The 18,550-nt window shown below is 43.2% G+C and overlaps 2 protein-coding genes across 2 annotated transcripts in view; one reads left to right on the top strand and one right to left on the bottom strand.

Moving 5' to 3' along the window:
- Nucleotides 1-4,478, bottom strand: bri3bp (bri3 binding protein). The gene is made up of 3 exons (XM_062542753.1): nucleotides 4,201-4,478; nucleotides 3,731-3,833; nucleotides 1-3,513 (listed from the first exon to the last, which is right to left on the bottom strand). Exons 1-3 carry the CDS (start codon nucleotides 4,378-4,380, stop codon nucleotides 3,092-3,094), a joined length of 705 nt encoding a protein of 234 aa, XP_062398737.1. The 5' UTR covers nucleotides 4,381-4,478; the 3' UTR covers nucleotides 1-3,091.
- A 476-nt stretch (nucleotides 4,479-4,954) lies between these two features.
- Nucleotides 4,955-18,550, top strand: part of ppil2 (peptidylprolyl isomerase (cyclophilin)-like 2) — a 51,999-nt gene continuing 38,403 nt past the window's right edge. Inside the window, exons 1-10 of the mRNA XM_062542755.1 lie at nucleotides 4,955-5,135; nucleotides 5,554-5,603; nucleotides 6,049-6,094; nucleotides 6,231-6,293; nucleotides 7,633-7,684; nucleotides 11,510-11,561; nucleotides 12,114-12,205; nucleotides 13,298-13,387; nucleotides 15,226-15,301; nucleotides 16,024-16,184. Of these exons, the coding sequence (XP_062398739.1) occupies nucleotides 5,104-5,135; nucleotides 5,554-5,603; nucleotides 6,049-6,094; nucleotides 6,231-6,293; nucleotides 7,633-7,684; nucleotides 11,510-11,561; nucleotides 12,114-12,205; nucleotides 13,298-13,387; nucleotides 15,226-15,301; nucleotides 16,024-16,184 (714 nt within the window). The 5' untranslated portion in view covers nucleotides 4,955-5,103. The remainder of the gene's footprint in view (nucleotides 5,136-5,553; nucleotides 5,604-6,048; nucleotides 6,095-6,230; nucleotides 6,294-7,632; nucleotides 7,685-11,509; nucleotides 11,562-12,113; nucleotides 12,206-13,297; nucleotides 13,388-15,225; nucleotides 15,302-16,023; nucleotides 16,185-18,550) is intronic.

The following is an 18,550-nucleotide window of genomic DNA, read 5'->3' as shown; positions in this document are numbered from 1 at the left end:
GTGGAGGGGTGTGTCTGTGTGAAAGCCAAAACACAAAAATGTAGTGGTGGAAGCATGATGTCCAATGATCGAAGCTCTTCAACAAAATAATAGAAAAATTAAGACAAAGAAAAGATTTAGCAACATGTTTATTTAATCAATTGTTGGACCTCTGATTTGGCTGCACATAAGCCTTCAACACAAAAGAAGAAAATGAAACACACAACCACACAAAACAAGAAAACAGCAGGCAGTAGTTACCCAACCCCCCACCCCACCCTAAAAAAAAAGACACACAAACTAAGAGAATGACATTAAGTCATCAGCAATATAAATCACACATTATAACATGAACAGCTTTCCCCTAGCAGTACATTTAAAACAAATATGTTCCCAAGGATGAATGATCAGAATCTGAGACAAGCAGGACTTCATTGCCATAATCAGGACAAAATAACTTAAGATGATTAGCCATTGGATGGTTTCTTTTTATAAATCTGTAAATATTCATTTAATTAATTTCTTTAAATGTATTTACATTTTCAAAGTGTCAAAACATCATAATTTAAAATGCTACTACATGTTTTCAAAGTGATAACACATACTTCCTTACACTCGTAAAGATTCCATTTTTACTGATCTATCAAACATGGGGAATCAATGAATCGGCAGAAAAAAAAAAAACATTCAAGTAAAGAAAAATGGATTTACCAATGTCATTCAACAAAGTACTCATTACAGTGATTTTACATCCCGAAACCAAAGTGAAAACACACATTAGGAACGTTACCATCTTCACTCAGTGTTTTATGCATGTTTATAGCATGGTTGGTTTGGCTTATAGGGTGAGAAATAACATATGCATTACAGTACAATATACCTTCTTCTACTACAGTAGTCTGTGTGTATAAGACAACTAGTGTTTAAAAACCCTAGCTACATAACTAGTGTTTAGAAACCCTAGCATTCACCACTTAGTCCACTATATAGTGAACAATCACTGTGTCGTGAATAAGTGGATGCTCCAAACGCAGCTCCAGTTGAAACGATATCCTTCAGATGATGTGCCTGGACCACAGGTTTCTATACAGGTGCTCTTCAGTCAGACAGAATGATGATTGACTAGGTCTATATACATCAGTGCAAAGTTACCTAAACTTTTACTTGCAAAACTGCATACCGTCATTGGGATATGTTGAATACTTTACTTGAAGCCATCCCGTTAAAAATCACAATACAAATCATACTCTCAATAAGAATAAATACCATGTGTGTATGTTGGTCCTTTCGAGAGGAATACTGGAATACCTGCACTGTACTGCTCGAGTCTGACTGATGGTCTACTCTGTGAAGCAATCGCAATACGCAATACAATCTGCTCGATGTTGTGAAGCAAGAACACAACAGGTCAGCAATGTAAAACATAAGAGCCAGTTAGCATCCAGCAGCTGAATGATGGGCATGGAGGACAACGTAAACAACAAAACAAGTGAAGTAGGCGCAGGTCTTGGGAAACCCCAGGGTTAATGGTCTTGGCATTGAAATGGGATGCGGTGGCACTTTTGGGGTGAAATTAGACACGGTCCCCCAACACTGGCAACGGCCATTCACATCTGAATCTCAGTTCCCAGGGAGAACTCCGCTGGGTTTTTGCAGAACTAACAAACCAATGGGGGGGAAAAAATAAAAGATAAAAACAGAAAAATCTTATGACAAAAAAACCAAAAAAACATTTCAAGTTTCACATTAAAAAGCACATCGGAAAAAACAATGATTTAACATCACTACGAGTGGACCAACAAATCATATGTATCAATGAAAACTCCATACGGAATGTAACATTTACGATAGGTAAGCAAATTACTCAGTGAGTACCATTCATCAAAACAAGTCAAAAAGGTGTAAGGACATCTCAGTTACAGAGAGAAAACTAAGAAACATCAATGAACCCATTTTCATTTAAAAAAAAGATGTTTCAAGGTATATAATCACTGGGCAGGGAAAATATAACAGATAAAGAGATTGGATTCCCTTTGACAATCAGTGGAACTTTCACAATGTATAACACAAATTATACATGTTCCTTCTGATATCACATTATTACAGAGATCCCTATGAGACAGTCCTCATTTATTGGAGATTTAAGAGGATAGTACACCAAACTGCTGTGTGAGACTAAATAATAATAATAATAATAATAATAATAATAATAACAATGATATTATTATTATTAATAATAATAATAATAATAATAAAAAAAGTAAACTATGACGTCAGTCTCCAACCTCAAATAAAACTCTAACATTCTGGCCTACATTATCCTACAACATGGAGTGATCTGGTTGCTCTACATAATTCAGTGGGACGGTTGTTTTTACATATTCTCTCCCTGAGAACACAATGCCTATGCCGGACGTCCAGAGGGCAGCTTCATTTTCTTATTCCCCATATTTCTAACACACAATTGCCGCAGTCGACACATCAATCTAAGTTTTCTGATACACCGTAATCAAGTTGAACACATTTGTCCTTTAGCAAAGCAACCAAAACAATAGCATTCAATCCCTTTGCTCTTCCACATCGACATCGACACAGACACAGAATCACACAAAGCGCAATCATTCCAAAGCACGCCTTGTGCTGCAAAACACATTCACACAGTCAACTGTATACAAAAAAGGTCCAAATATATTCACTTAATCCTATTGCTACTGTATAATGGAGATGGCTTCAAAAACACATTTAGTTCTACAACAGCCTACACATAACAAGTAACAGACTACATGTTTTCACTACTAAGCTTATTGAGGCTTAGTTTTGCTTCTATGGATAAGCCTTGATACAGTAAGTTAAACTTTTACTTTTCAGTGAAATGTAACACAACGTGATATACATCTGGAATCTGGTCTGGATTTAGGGGAATTCAGGCCATGTGTGGCACAACCATAATTGGACCATTCAAAAAAACATGATTCTATGAAAGTCAAACAAAAGTCATGAGACCTGGTTTTGAATTACACTAGTAGTTGCATTCTAGATTCCCAACGCCTACTTTCACCTAAATAGCCTCTCCTCACCACCCCGACCGGCCCCAAAACTGACCAATGGGGCTTTACTGTTCACTGGACCTCTCCAGGTTGTCGATCACTCTGCTCAGGCGGATGTTCAGGAGACGAATTTGGGTGTCCAAGTGGTCGATCTTCTCCTCCAGTGTGCTGGGCCCTCCACCTCGGCGCCAGTAGGCCCCCACCGGCCCAGTCATGAAGTACACGGCCATCACGAAGCAGAGGGGCAGCACCGCGCGCTCGGGATCCCCCTCGAACTTCTGCAGGATGTAAAGGCAAGAGAGCGCAAAGAGAGCCACGCGAGCCAGCCAGAAGAAGCGGCCAAAGATGGCGTGCAGCAGGTAGAAGAAGCCCCCCAGGAACAAGGACAGGAACCAGTAGGCCAGCAGCACCGCAGCCACCAGCAGGAGAGCGCGAGCTGGAGAGTTGGACAGAGACGTGGGGCTGAAGTAATGGCTGAGGTTGGATGCTGAAACGAGGAAGGAGACACAGAGAGATAATTATTTCACATCAATATTTGAGTTCATCTTCACTGAATCCTGCCACTGACTGGTGCAAAGGATACTTTTGCAGCTGAATACTTTATTGAAATAAACTAAGAGGATGCAAAAATGCATCCCATATAATGTACAGCCTACATCACATTCCCCGGAAAACTGCACTAATTCATAATGCAAAGTGAATACCGTCAATTCCTATGACATCCAACAGATCCGTCCAAACTTTCCACAGTGTATCCAAGAAGGCATCCACTCCATGGACAAATCTCTCCGTGGTCTTGGAAAAAAACTAATGAAAAAAGATCAATTGTCAATAATTAGCCAAAATTGTGAGGCACGCACACACACACAGTCAAACACCCACTGGGTCCTGGACAGGACAAAACCAAATGGACACTATACGAGTGGCCCGTGTAGCGTTTGGCACAGCTATCAAAGCAGTCATTACATTGTAATGCCAACTAAAGAGCCAATACAGCTCAATATAATTACAGGATGATAATAGCACACCAATGAGATGAATTCCCATATGCATCAATCACCGCTCGGTTAACGCTAACCTCATTAATAGCAGCAGGCATGCTAGAAAACCGACAACCCAAATTTCACTTTGACCTAAACTGAATAGGTGATTATTAAGGAAAGTCCATACTAACCTTGTACAAACCCCTGATGTTCTCCTCTCCAAAAACGCTGCTCAAGGCTTGATAAAACCCATTGGCCGCCCTTCTAAAACTGTTCTGGTTACTAGAATCTTTCCTGCTCCTGGCTGATTCAGCGCAAAGAAGGGATGCACAGAGCACCAACACAATCAGAAGTCGTTTGCCTCCCATCATATTTGAATGCAGTGAATATCGCAAAAGATATGTATATTTATAAGAACAGGTATAATTCCAGATTTTATATAATTTACTGCACGTTACAGAATCTCAAGTGCCACCGGAAGAAGCCGTTTGAAATGGGAGGTGACCAGACCGACTACCGCCTTATCGCAGAGTTGCCATCTAGCGGAAATGATCTGAAATACACACAAAAAAACCCAAAAGGGGAAACCACAACTGGCATAAGACATGAAAAAAATGCTGCAGGGCACAGATGTTTGCACATAATTAAGAGATTAAACCATGCAAAAACAGTACATGTCCTCGCCTCAGACCAAATATGATGTCTACAGCGCTTTTGGACTGAGTATACATTTATGTGACATTTATTAACGCATTTTGTATCCCATTGGTAGGATTGTTTTGAGATAAATTAAGGAATGTATGGCTGACCTTTATTACAAAAGACTTGTTAAAACAAAGACAAAAATCTTGCTTACTTCAAGTTCTGAAATTGTTTTCTTGCAAGAAAAATAATATTTTACTATCTAAGTGTTCACCCATGTTTCCCACCGGACAGTCTCCGTAGACGTACCGAAGCTGTACTCGAAACAGGAAATACCCTAGGAAGTAGCATTCTTGTCGAATTAATAGTGATATCAGACGTTCTTTGGCAATATTAACGCAAGTAAATCAACAATTTTCCTGTGTTAGTAGGAATACAACCTATTAATCAAAATGGGGAAAAGGCAACATCAAAAAGATAAAATGTAAGTCTATTTATCCTTGACCAACATGTCAAAACATGTGCAAGCTAGTTAGATTGTTAACTGGTTAGCATTTTTAAATGTTTCTATGATGACGTTAAGTTAATGTTAAGCCCATATAGTTTCGAAATTATGCTTAACCTACAACTGTACATATTACCTATAACCTATAGTATGCATGTTTCCTATTAATATCACTCATTCAAATTTAAAACGAATGTGCGATGGTTAGCTTGCTAACTTTAGCAATCTAGCCCAAGTTAACTTACGTTAGCCAGTCGGTTTGCATCGTAATGGCTACGAAGAGTTAGCTAGCTGGATTGTAAATTACGTTAACTAGTATTATGTCACAGGAATAATATTCATGTTGTTTAAGTTATGCATTAAAGAGTTGTTAAACTGTTGGATGTTTTGTCTGTAGGTATATTACCTGTTCGGAGTATACCCACTTCTATGGAGGGAAAAGAACAGGTAGGCTAACGTTACCTACCAATTTGTACATTTACATTACAGTTGTAGCCTTCATGACACATAAGACAGTTTGTCATAGTAGGCAGGCTATACAACACACTTTCATTTCAGCAGCTGTAGATAAAAAGCCAGATAATCAAGACAAATGTAGTGCTAGTGATGTAGCATCTGACGTTTGGACGATTCAGGTAAACTGACAGTACAAAACGTGCATTTTACAAATGAATTGCTTTATTAGATAGCAATATTCCCCGCAGTCCTTACTCCACAACTCTTATGCGAGATGATACAAATGTTCTTTGGTTTATTAGCTTAGTTTGGGCTTTGATGGTTCATTTTCTCCCTGTTGGCTAAGGGACACACAGACTGTGATTTGGATGGGTAGGGTTCTTGCTGGTGTTACACTGCTCACTTGACAATTAACTTCTGAATTGCTTTTTCCTAGTAATTCCACAGGCCAACTTCAAACGTCTTCCCTTTGACCACTGCAGGTTTGTGAATACATGATTTTAAATAATTTGAAAGATAGAAAATAACAGCAGAATCTTTTATGGTCTGAAATCACTATTTTTCCTTTGCATTAAAATGACTGGCGTATACAAAGTTTTTTTTTCTTTCCCTCAACAGTCTGTCTCTCCAGCCATTTGAATATCCCATGTGCACGAAAGAAGGCGTTGTTTTTGACCTGATGTAAGTTATTATGGACCCTACACCAAGGCTGACACAGAGTATCTTATTTTAAACTTGTGACAGTTGCATAAGACTTGACAACATACAGTCTTAAGTCAATGATACTGATTTTAGTTCATTATAGTTTCCGATGTGAATTGGAGCTGGGGATTCTTTATCTGTTTATGAATTTTTGTTTGACTACTACCACGGTCCTTCCGACTCACACTATAAATGCATAAAGCAGCATAACCCAAGAAAGGGATCCAGATCCTCACCGTACTTCAGGACAATGCTTCCCAAACATTTACCCCGTGCAACACACTCTTTATAATGGGAAAATCAACTGTTTGTAAATGACACACCCCACCAACTTGATATAAAAAACGTACAAAAGCCACAACTTAGCAAGTTTGTTGCTGTTTATTGCCCCCCGCTGTCAAAAAAATCCAGTATTTTGACATATAATGGCGGGAAGATATATTCTGAGAGAAAAAACGTTGGCCACAAACAAAGTGTCGGAAATGGCCTGGTCAGGCATCCTTTTAAAGTATGTTTTGCAGGTTGTCAATGCCTTTCATCTACACAGCTTGACACTGATGCCTTTTTGATACTTCTGAATACAGCCATGTTGTGCCAATATTTGTTTTGTTTTGTTTTTCTTTTTTGCGGCACATCTGCACATTCCTCAGCACACCATTGTGCTACACAGTTTGAGAAACACTGCTCTAGTAGTCATATGCCAAGCTTCAACACACACACACATTTTAACTACTTTATTTATGTCCGCAACTCATAATAAATGTACAAAAGGACATAAATGTTGCAGATGCAGAAGTTTGCTAAGGCATGATCCACCAATGTGGGTCTGATGACAATTCAAACAGCAGATTTAATATGGATACACACTACACCTTCTTCTCCATATATGGTTCCAATAATGGAGGATATTGAGCAGTATTTGGCAATTTGCTTTGCCCTTGCTTTTGTAAAGCCAACTATTCTGAGACCCTAATGACAAGCCTATGCACGTGGCCCAGGCTGCCAAGGACGAGCACCAAATATTGACACTTGTAGCTAAGGCTAGTTATTTTCTGTACAAGAGGGTGATATTTTACTAGCTTTGTTAAGTAAGCCTCCTCTAGACAAGCATCAAAACAGAAGCCTACAGTACCTCCAGGATGAACACATCCCCATTGTGCTCATCAATGATTACAATATCAGGTCTGGTGGCATTTAACTCAGAGAACACAGACATTTGTCTAGAACACCTAGAAAACATTTGTTGTTTAACAACACAATTTCATGTATCCAAATGTAAAAATTCTCTTTTTCTGTGTGTGTGTGTGTGTGTTTTTAGGAGCATAGTGCCATGGTTAAAGAAGTTTGGTACAAACCCCATCTCTGGAGAGGTAAGACTTCTAGATGGATCATCTTTTGACTATCACTGTGTCTATAAGCTATTGATGCTATTTTGGATGCATTAAGAATTTTGCCAAAACAAATTCTAATACCAAAGGAAATATGTTGAATATGGGCGGAGGTGACCGTATATAGAGGGCCAAACTGGACATGAACTCTTTCTAGGTGGACTTTGAATGAAAAATGTTTGTGGTGTATTAAGTCAAACACTTCAGACTCTGCATGTGTGTTTAGTGCATTGTAATCCATTGTCAATGCTACAATGCTACAGAGTTATTGATGACTGCCACACCAAAGAGGAAGAACAATGGCAGAATTCAGCATTGTACTTCAATTGCAGCACTAATGTGTAATGTTCGCATGAATAGGATTTTAGAAAACTGCCACTACTATTTTACTGCTTCCCACCGCAGCAGGTTTTGGGTGTTGCCTTAGAGCAGGATATAGTCCTTCCTTCTTTCTCCGACAGCTGTTTAAAACTCAAAGGGACATTGTGTAATAGTCTCAGTTGTTCGTTACCAAAATCAACATTTCCCATTCATAAAGGTGGCCTCATTCATGTTTAATTACCACTACCACCAATTCAAAGCATTCCTATTGGCTCAGAAGTCCTCATTTGAGATCATTTTACTACTCTCATGGATTAGCTGAACATTCTTATTTTATCTGCTCAAGAATGGTACATTTAGATTAGAATATGCAGGTGTCCCCACACTTGCAGATTTGGGAAAGCCATCTTTAAGGTTAGGATTGTGGGATACTTGATTAGTCTTTTTTTTTTTTTTTTTTTTTTTTTTTTTTTTTCATTTAGTTGACGCTTTTTTGCAAAGCGACTTATTATGACAATCAATGTTCAGTGGAATTAGGAGATCTTGGCATACCATTAAGTACAAAGCTTTTCATACATTCAAATCCAAGATAGCAGAGGATTGTGTGCTGAATTGCAAGAAATCTGTGGATTATCTAGTCATAAATATCAAGACATGATCATAACATCATCCTTCATACAAAGCTACATCTATGAACACAAACATACACAACACTTCCTCAATTGAAGAGGGCATCCTTACAAAATGCTCAGAATGCAATTCATCTTCCCAGCCACTAGAGGGGGTGATATACCATGGTAAAATCATTGTCTGGAAATTTGGAGAATAGAGCAGCCGATTATATAACACACTTGCTCCATTTAAGCATGTCTGTGTGATTTCTACAGTCGCAGTCTCTCAGATATGAGGGGTGAACCTTTTAAACAATCTCCAGATTCATGCCGAGAAATGTGTCAGCCGTGAATGTGTGTGTTCTGATTGAAGCACAAATGAGGTGGAACTGGACTGTATTTATTCTGACATTGACATTAGTATGTAGCTGTGTTACATATTTTTTTATGTCCCCCTTAGCACAGGTCTGTATAGATTTGTTTGATGTATAAAATGTAATGATAAAGAGGCCCTGATATCATGATTCTTGTATTGATTAGTTTGATATTCGATTAGAAGTGATCAGTCAGAAACACTGCACTTAGACTACGAAGTCTAGTGCATGGACTTTGGTAGTGCAAGTGGGTGAAACCTCTCTAAATGTCATGTTAACTTCTTTGAGAGAAGCCACACAAAGACAACCACGCGGCCACGATTTTATGCATGTAGAGTATTGTTAATGGGCTAACTTATTGCCCTAGTTCACTGTATACAGGGCGACCTTTTTCAAAAATAAATAAAAAAGGTTTCATTAGGAATTCCGCATCCCCTCAACTTGAGCATGAATCCCAGGCACTGCATCTCCTATATGTTGAGGATGCCTAAGCCAGTGTCTCAGCTCTCGTCCAGAGCCTGTGTGCTGTGTGTTGTCATTCAAGCGTGGCTCAGAAACACGATCGCCTGCAGAACAGGGAGCTCTGTCTCAGTCACTCTGGACACACAAGTGTCGTTTCAGACCAGGGAAGGGGGACACCCCCCCCCCCCCCACCCACACCCACACACACACACACACACACACACACACACACACACACACTCTTCAAACAAAGGAACATGCAAGTGGCTGTTATTGAGCCTGTAGTGGGAGTGCTCTACGTGTGTGTGTATGTGTCATGTGTACTCTTATGTCTCTGTTTCTGTGTCATGTGCTCAGTGTTTGTGAGCCAGACATCTGTCTCATCTGACTGTCTCATGGCATCGTTTCAGCTCTGTTTGTTATCGCACATATCTGTTCAAGGCATAGAAAACAAGCACTTCATATCTCCATATTTAGTGGAAGGAGGGTGGCCACGTGTGCTTGTCTACTCAGCTGGGCCCTCTAGCTGAGAACGATGAAAACAGTAATGATTAAAGAGATGGAGGGGGTGTCTAGCCCAGCAGTTGCATATAATGCATACATAAAGAGAGAGATATAGGAATGCATATGGATGCATATGGATGCATGCCCAGCCAAAACAATTGTATAGGCATGTCAGGGCCTTTGTAGCATCTTGTGTGTCGGTGGCTAGGTTGTAGAGAGAACCGTTTTTTGTAAATGGAGCAAGAGGATTGTCACATAAGTCGCGCATTGCAACATACATAGTGTTGTTGTTGGTTTTTTTACACTATTAGGGTTTAACACCAATTCCGAGGCTTAATGCAGCCTTTGTTGATCACATGTCTGGCCTCTCATTCCACTTAACTCATTTGTGGGGCCAACTTATCAAGACCCCCTGCCCTCAAAAGCCTCTCAGTGGCCCAGTCAGTCAGTGGCACAGCAGACCCCCTGCATCTCGGACGCGTCCACCCCCCGGGTGGCGTGCGCTGGGCTGCGCTGTGCCATGCCATGCTGTGCCATGCTGTGGCAACTCTCCCACCATCGCGATTTGGTGTGGGTCCAGTCTGTCTGGACCTGCGGGGGGCGTCTCGCGAGCCCCATTTCGAGCCCAATCAAACGTGTTCAGTCAGCTGGCCGGTCAGCCTGTCGGTCCGTCAGCTGGTGGAGTAGGTTGGGCGCCTGGGAAAATAGAAGGGCCAGGGCAGTGCCCCCGGGGCACCTGGGTGGGGTAGGTGGTGTCTACGATCTGTGTCTGTGCCCGTGGTCTGGGTGACCTGCATTGCTGTCTGGCTGTCGTTGGTGGGTAGAAGTGCTCGTACAGACGTCAGTGCCAGCTGGTGTGTGTCTGCCTTGTGTGTGTGTGTGTGTGTGTCGGTCATCTCCCCGTGTGCTGCCTCATATTGCAGAGCCGCTGCCTCATCGCGAGCGAGCACGAGAGCTTTGCGGTCACCAAGTCACTTATATGGATGACGTAAGATTTCCCATTTAAGTAGTATAGTTTTTTAAGCCTAAGTGCTTTTGTTGAGGTTACAGGCTCAAACTCTGCCAGGTTTTTTTTTTTTTTAACCCATCCTAACAAACGTGCGTGCAGCATACAGAACAGATCCAATCCAGGCGAGGAAGCCTGGGCCGAGGAGAAGCTCTTTAGTGGGGCACGTTTATGCAGCTGACATAGTTTCCATGCTCTTCTGTACAGTAATTCAATAAGGGCTTGGCTGCAGAAGTTTAATCTGGGCCTAATCGGATGGCTGTTGATGTAGTCACTCTGCGGACGGCCTCAGTGGGATTTGGGCTCCGTATGAATGGACACTGTGTGTGCCACTCCCCCGGGACTCCGCGGAGGCCAATGAAAAAGCCCCGTCGCTTGAGGAAACAATTAAGCTTCATTAAAACAGCCACCCACTGTCCACTCTCTCTCTTTTTTTTGTTGCTCTGTTTCAAAATGTTATTGCTGATTTGTGGGGTTTCCCACAGCTATCTTGATGTGTGTGTGTGTGTGTGTGTGTGTTTCTCAACAGAAACTGGAGGCAAAGGATCTCATCAAGCTGAACATAGCGAAGAATAGCGAAGGTACAAAAACGGATCAACACGACTGATTCTTCTACTTTGCCTTAACGCTCTTCCTTATTGACTTCACAACACTTCGACAGATGAAGTGTGAATGCATATCTTTGTTTAAAGAGACCATATGCAACTTTTTCATAGTCATAAAATCGCTTAGAAATCGTTGTATTACTTGACTGACCAGTTTTATCGAAAACAGTAATATTTCCTCCCGCCCCCAGTGTCCCTATCCGCTATTTGCAACCTTGCAGTTTGTTCAGGAGACGATCGTTCCCTGTTTACATCTGGAAGGCTGAGACGCATAAAGAACAAGAACAACCACGCTTGCAATTTATATATTTATATATAGCCTATATATGTATACATATACACGCTAAAGCTGTCGCGGAAGCTCTGCAGAGAAATATGCAAGCATAAAACGAGCGGAAATGAATAACGAAACCGAAACTTGAGATGAAATCGCCAATCCTGCATAGTTTCTCTTTAAGTCGTGTGTTGTCCGGATGTCTGTCTGGTGTGATATGTAGTGTTCTGTGATTCTCCCTCTCTGTTCTCCAGGCAAATATCACTGCCCAGTCCTCTACTCCGTCTTCACCAACAACTCCCACATTGTCACCAACAGGGTCACAGGCAATGTGTACTCTAATGAGGTAAATCTTGCCTTGAAAATACTCATGAATACAGCATTGTATAGTAATGTAATGTAATCAGAGAGGGTTAAAGTGGAGCTTTAATGAGGGCGAATGAAGGATCTTTGATGTAATGTAAAGTATTGGGTGGGTATACCGTTTGAGAGGGCCTGTTAATACGAACCAGTAGCATGTTGTCTGGGTGGGTGTAGCCCTAGCCCACGTTTTGGCTAATGATTTACAGTGGGTATAGTAAGTATTCACACCCATGCTAAAGTTGACTAAAAAGAGGAATATAAAATCATCTTTTGAGAATTGATTGTAATGCCTTAATTCAAAAAATGAGTAAAAATCAAACCACTAAGGACACTAATTTTCTTTGTGATTGAAGAATGTATCGTAAATAGATAAATGTTCTTCCTTAAATACAGGTTGCATAAGTATTCAACCCCTATGTTAAATTCCCATAGGAGCAGGAGGATTTTTTATATGTTTTTATTTTTAAAGGCCAGCTATTTCATGGATCCAGGATATTATGCATCCTGATAAAGTTCCCTTGGCCTTTGGAATTAAAATAGCCCCACATCATCACATACCCTTCACCATAGATAGAGATTGGCATGGTGCTTTTTCCAGTTAGCCTATTAGCCTGTTTGATTTGCATTGAGCTCAATGAGCATCAAACAGGCTAATTGGCTAACTGTAAAAAGCACCATGCCAATCTCTAGCTATGGTGAAGGGTATGTGATGATGTGGGGCTATTTTAATTCCAAAGGCCAAGGGAACTTTATCAGGATGCATAATATCCTGGATCCATGAAATAGCTGGCCTTTAAAAATAAAAACATATAAAAAATCCTCCTGCTCCTATGGGAATTTAACATAGGGGTTGAATACTTATGCAACCTGTATTTAAGGAAGAACATTTATCTATTTACGATACATTCTTCAATCACAAAGAAAATTAGTGTCCTTAGCGGTTTGATTTTTACTCATTTTTTGAATTAAGGCATTATAATCAATTCTCAAAAGATGATTTTATATTCCTCTTTTTAGTCAACTTTAGCATGGGTGTGAATACTTACTATACCCACTGTATGTCGGCTCTTTGCAGGCTGTGGAGCAGCTCAACATCAAGACCAAAAGCTTCAAAGATCTTCTTACCGATGAGCCATTTACACGCCAGGACCTTATCACCCTACAGGTGTGTGTGTGTGTGAGAGAGAGAGAGTGGGGGGGAAAGAGAGAAATGGGGTTAGAGAGAGAGAGAGGTAGTGTGTGTGTGTGAGAGAGAGAGAGACACAGTGAAGCAGAGAGTGTGTGTGTGTGTGTGTGTGTGTGTGTGTGTGTGTGTGTGTTCTAGAGATATAGTGAAGCAGAGACAGACAGAGAGAGAGAGAGAGAGAAGAGTGGATTTGAGAAGATGTGCAGGTCTGTGCCACGTGTGCGCCACATGGCTGAGTGCCTCAGTGGAGGTCTGCGCTTGTAGCTGTGCGCTGCGCTGCGAGCCCCGCGGCCAGCGGGAGCAGGGGCATGTGCTCACTGTCAACAGTCCATAGATCACAATAGCAGCGCTCCGGTCACCTGCACTATATTTAGTGTGTTTGAGGGCATATTGGGTGTCCTCCGTGAGCCCCGTCCACAACACAGCCTGCAATTCACTTTAAGCCGCTCTCTTACGTAAAGCTCGCTGTAGAGGGCATTCTAGATCCCCCACCCCCCCACACACACACACACAAAAAAAACATACACGCGCGCACACACACACACACACACACACACACACACACACACACACACACACACACACACACACACACACACACACACACACACACTCACACTCACACTCACACACACTTCAAAGAGATAAGGGTAGTGTGGTCCAAGTGGAAAGGCTTGAGAGCTATGTGTCTTGTCATGCCTGTGTGTGTGTGTGTGTGTGTGTGTGTGTGTAGCCCAGTGCCCTGAATAACAACGGAGCCATGCGGTCCTCTCATGCCATGGCATCAGGCCGGGCAGTGGTAAGCGCGCGCGCTGGGGGGGGAGGAGGAGGTGGAGGTCAGAGACTGAGGGCACACAGCACTGTGATCTCATTACAAGGCCTGACCCATTTGGATCGGGTTCTGGCTCCGGGAGGTCACGGCCAGAGAAAAAGAAAGCGTGAGGAAAGGGCGGATGACAGTTGTAGAGAGAAAGAGAAAGGGAGAGATGGACAAAGAGAGAGGGAGGGAGGGAGGGAGGGAGGGAGGGAGGGAGGGAGGGAGAGAGAGAGGGAGGGAGGGAGGGAGGGAGTTATTCAACTAATAGAGGGAGAGGGAGAGAGGGAGAGAGAGAGAGACAGGCATGAGATTTAGTAGAAGGAAGAGGGAGGGAGAATGTTAAAGAGAAAGAGGAGTGTGTGTGTGTGTGGGGGGGGGGGAGAGAGAGGATGGGAGAGGCATGTGAGCTGAGCGAGTGCCCAGGAGGCCGTGCCAGTGGCCTGGCTTTTCCACTGCCCCCCTGCCCCCCGCCTGGAGCAGATACCCAGTCCCCTCGGGCCTCAGTTCCCAGAGCTCAGCTCACACAGGCCATAGTGGCCACTCAGGCTGCGTGTGTGTGTGTGTGTGAGAGAGAGAGTGAATGTGAGATCTTGATGCACAAAGTAATGGGAAAACATGACTGGGTGATTTTAATACTTATTCATGGGTTTCATCAGGTCCCTTTCCACAGGTGTATTAATCAAGCACCATGCAGTCTGCATTGATAATCAAGGAGCTTGATTTTATTCACCTGTGGAAAGGGACCTGATGAAATCCATGAATACAGTATAAAAAAAAGAGGCAGAAAGTGTGTGTGTGTGTGTGTGTGTGTGTGTGTCTGTGGGTTTGTAAAGTAATGCCTATGCACAGGCACAAGGAAAAAGGACAGTGTGTGTGTGTGTGTGTGTGTGAGAGAATGTGAGTTAAACAAGCACATTTGTTCTCCCCCACACATTCTAGTCCAAATCTGTTGCAGCTTGTCCTTTTGCTACAGTGCTCTCTTTTCTCCCCGTCTCCTCAGGACCCGACCAATCTGGATAAGTTCAACGTGTCCGACTTTTTCCACGTGAAAAACAATCTGAAAGTCCTTGATCCAGGTGTGTTCTGCCTCTCGTTTCATATGCTAGCCAGATGTTCCAGCACTTTACGGGAGTAGCGAAGCGCCATGTTTCAGCACTGTAGCCCCCCACGTGTGCGTTGTTGGCCTCCGCTAAACTCAGATCTGAGGTCCATTTTTTTGGCGCAGCAGTTGTTCACTTTGATACATTAATTACTGACCATTGACTGCTACATGGGGAGCAATACCATTTGATATGTGTTGGAATGAGAGGTGGTTTTTAGACCGCCTGAGCTCTGCTGTGTTTTGTCTTTCATGTGCGAGCCCGGCCAGGTGCTGGTCATCATTCATCAGGTTCTTTTTCCCCGGTTCAGGGGCCGTGCTTATTAGAACGTTTGAAAAATTGAGTGGGTAACATTAAACACCTGGCAGAAGTGTAGTGTACTATGATTAGCTGAAATGTCTTTCAAGATCAATAAAATGTCTGTGTGTCTGTCTGTCTGTCTGTGTGTCTGTGTGTATGTGTCTGTCGGTGTGTGTCTGTCGGTCTGTGTATGTGTGTCTGTCTGTGTGTGTGTGTCTGTCTGTGTCTGTCTGTCTGTGTATGTCTGTCTGTCTATGTGTGTCTGTGTGTGTCTTTCTGTGTGTGTCTTTCTGTGTGTGTCTTTCTGTGTGTGTCTGTCTGTGTGTCTTTCTGTGTGTATCTGTCTGTGTGTGTGTGTGTGTGTGTGTGTGTGTGTGTGTGTGTGTCTATGTCTGCAGATGAGGAGAAGGCCAAGCTGGACCCGGCCTACCACCTGAAGAGCACCAACCTGGAGACGCGGGAGACCCTGGCCGAGCTCTACCGGGACTACAAGGGGGACGAGCTGCTGGCCTCCACCATGAAGGAGCCCGAGGCCAAGAAGACCGACAAGCTCAACGCCGTGAGTTGGAATCGATTTAGCCTCCCACCCCTCTACTCCAGCCTCCTTATTTATCTCCCTGACTGGAAGAGGGCTGTGTCCTGTGTACAGTACCTCTCCTGCCTCTGCCTTTTGTGGTCGACTTGCTCATCGTCAGTAAGAGGAGGCGAGTGAGTAACAGATATGATGAGGAGGGAGATCGGGAAGCCGGCGTCATGCCTGGACTCCCTTCTCCGCTTTCCCTCTCTGTATCTCTCGCTCTCTCCCTCCTTTTGCTGCCTTTTTAAAGCATGTTGAGTCCCTTGTGCTCAGTGACTCCTCTCTCTCTAGACCTCTGTCTCATCCTCTGTCATCCACTCCCATCCCCCCATCCAATCTGTGCTCCTCTCTCCTTTATTGCTGTGACTAAAATATTGTGAGTAGTTGAGAATGACTCTAAGCGACTCAGAGCAGATGCATTAAGGTCTGGTGCTATTGGGGACAAGCAATCTCCAAAATACTGCGCTGTAATGTATAACACTTTGGACCCTGATTTAAAGGCAAAGTGTGTTGCACACATAAGCTGAAGTGTGTGGCTCTCTAAGTGGGATCTATCTCACGGTATTAGCCAACTGATGTTGCCAAGTTTTTAAATGAGATTAGGTTCGTTTTGCTCAACTTTGCACGTTGTCTGTCTTGAATTAGCACCTTGTTATTTGACTGACCAAGGGACACTGACTGATTTCACTGATCAGAGGGGTCAGTGAGAAGGTCCAGGAGATGGCAAGGAGATGACTGGACCTCCACAGAGTGTCCGAAGGGTCAGGGAGAGGCTTGGCCACGGCGCTAATCAGACAAGTCGATTACTCGCTATGATTCACCTCCATTACAAAGTCGAGACAAGAAAGGAGATGTTCTGATGGCTGTTCTTTGTCCTCGATAACACCATTCCCTCCAAAGTTCCATGTTTTGGTCAGAGTGCATTGCGTTTGTTGTGAGTCATATTTTCCACTGTCCCCGTGCTGGACTCCAGCATAACACCTGAATAAGAGGCTGAGTGGAAGCCACAGAAATATAACTGTGGAAACCTCTTCAATCCTATGATGTAATCTTTGGGGTACTGTAGATGCTCTTTCCTTTTGAAAAGAGTAACTCTGAAGTACAACAGCCACCCAGAGACATAGACACACACGCACACACACGCAGACACACTCAGACGCACACACGCACACACACACACACACACACACAGACACACACACACACACACACACACACACACACACACTCAGACGCACACACACACAGATACACACACAGACACACCACAGACACCCCAACACTCGTTCTTTCCTTCCTGCTCCGGATCTTACCTCATCCAAAAACAGCCATCAAACAATACCTCCTGGCACGCGGCTGATCACGCTTCCTGCTTCACCTCGGGGCCATTCACATGCCCATAATGGCTGTCCTCCCACGTCCCGGCGGCCCGCGCTCACCCAGGCCCCACACACAATGGACAATGGGGCCACAGGGGAAAGAGGAGAGGTGGGATGGCACTGCCTGTGCCTGTGCTAGCGCTTGTGCTTGTGATCGAGCTTGTCGGCCTGGCAGGCTAGGAACAGCCGTGTGTGTGTGTGTGTGTGTGTGTGTCTGTTTGTGAGCGAGAGAGAGAGAGAGAGAGAGGGAGAGTGTGTGTATGAGTGATTGTGAGTGAGCCACACTGCAGTCAGAGGAGCAGACCCACCGCCCCCACACTTGCCTCAGACGCAGTGTGTTTCTTGGCACAGAGCAGCCTTGACTGTGTGTGTGTCTGTGTCTGTGTGTGTGTGTGTGGGACACCATGATGAGCCTGACACGTCTCAGATAAAAAGGCACGAGGCTGGGAGGGGGGGTGCTATGATGTCGAAAAGCACTTGAGAAGCAGGAATCTCCTCACCATGTTGCTGCCATGAGCTTAGGCAGTGATTACTGGTAAAAAGTGGCTCCACCAGCCACTTTTTACCAGTAATCACTGCCTAAGCTCAAGTCAACAATCAGATGAGAAAATACTATGGGTTTCAGGTTATATTTCAAACTTGTAAGAAAAGGAAGACATGCATTTTATATGTTCATATGTGTAACTGTTGAATTGAGCGTAGCCCCTCCAATAGCTTGCTCTGTTAAAGCAACACTAAAGAGTTTTGTTGTACCTTAAAATAATGTTTTCAAAATTGTTTCAGTGGTTCATCAACTCGTAACAAGGTGAATGATTGGCACTTCTGCATTCGCTTCGCAGCCCTCTATCGGCTATAACCGAACTATGTAAGTTTACAAGATCGGGTAGCGGTTCTGTAGTACGGTGGAATAAGACATAAGAAGCTACATACGTTTATTGAACATCATATGTTTATGAAATCATGCAACAT

The sequence above is a fragment of the Sardina pilchardus genome, chromosome 8 (assembly GCF_963854185.1).
Source record: "Sardina pilchardus chromosome 8, fSarPil1.1, whole genome shotgun sequence".
NCBI lineage: Eukaryota > Metazoa > Chordata > Actinopteri > Clupeiformes > Clupeidae > Sardina > Sardina pilchardus.
Note: the sequence above shows the minus strand (reverse complement) of the source record. Positions and strands in the feature narration are given on the sequence as shown.

Excerpts from the sequence above, each read along its gene's own strand:
- bri3bp (XM_062542753.1), bottom strand. The coding sequence starts at position 4,380 with ATGATGGGAGGCAAACGACTTCTGATTGTGTTGGTGCTCTGTGCATCC. Across the intron at positions 3,834-4,200 it reads ACATCAGGGGTTTGTACAAG|TTTTTTTCCAAGACCACGGA; the intron begins GTTAGTATGGAC and ends TTTTTTCATTAG. Across the intron at positions 3,514-3,730 it reads GGATGTCATAGGAATTGACG|CATCCAACCTCAGCCATTAC; the intron begins GTATTCACTTTG and ends TCCTCGTTTCAG.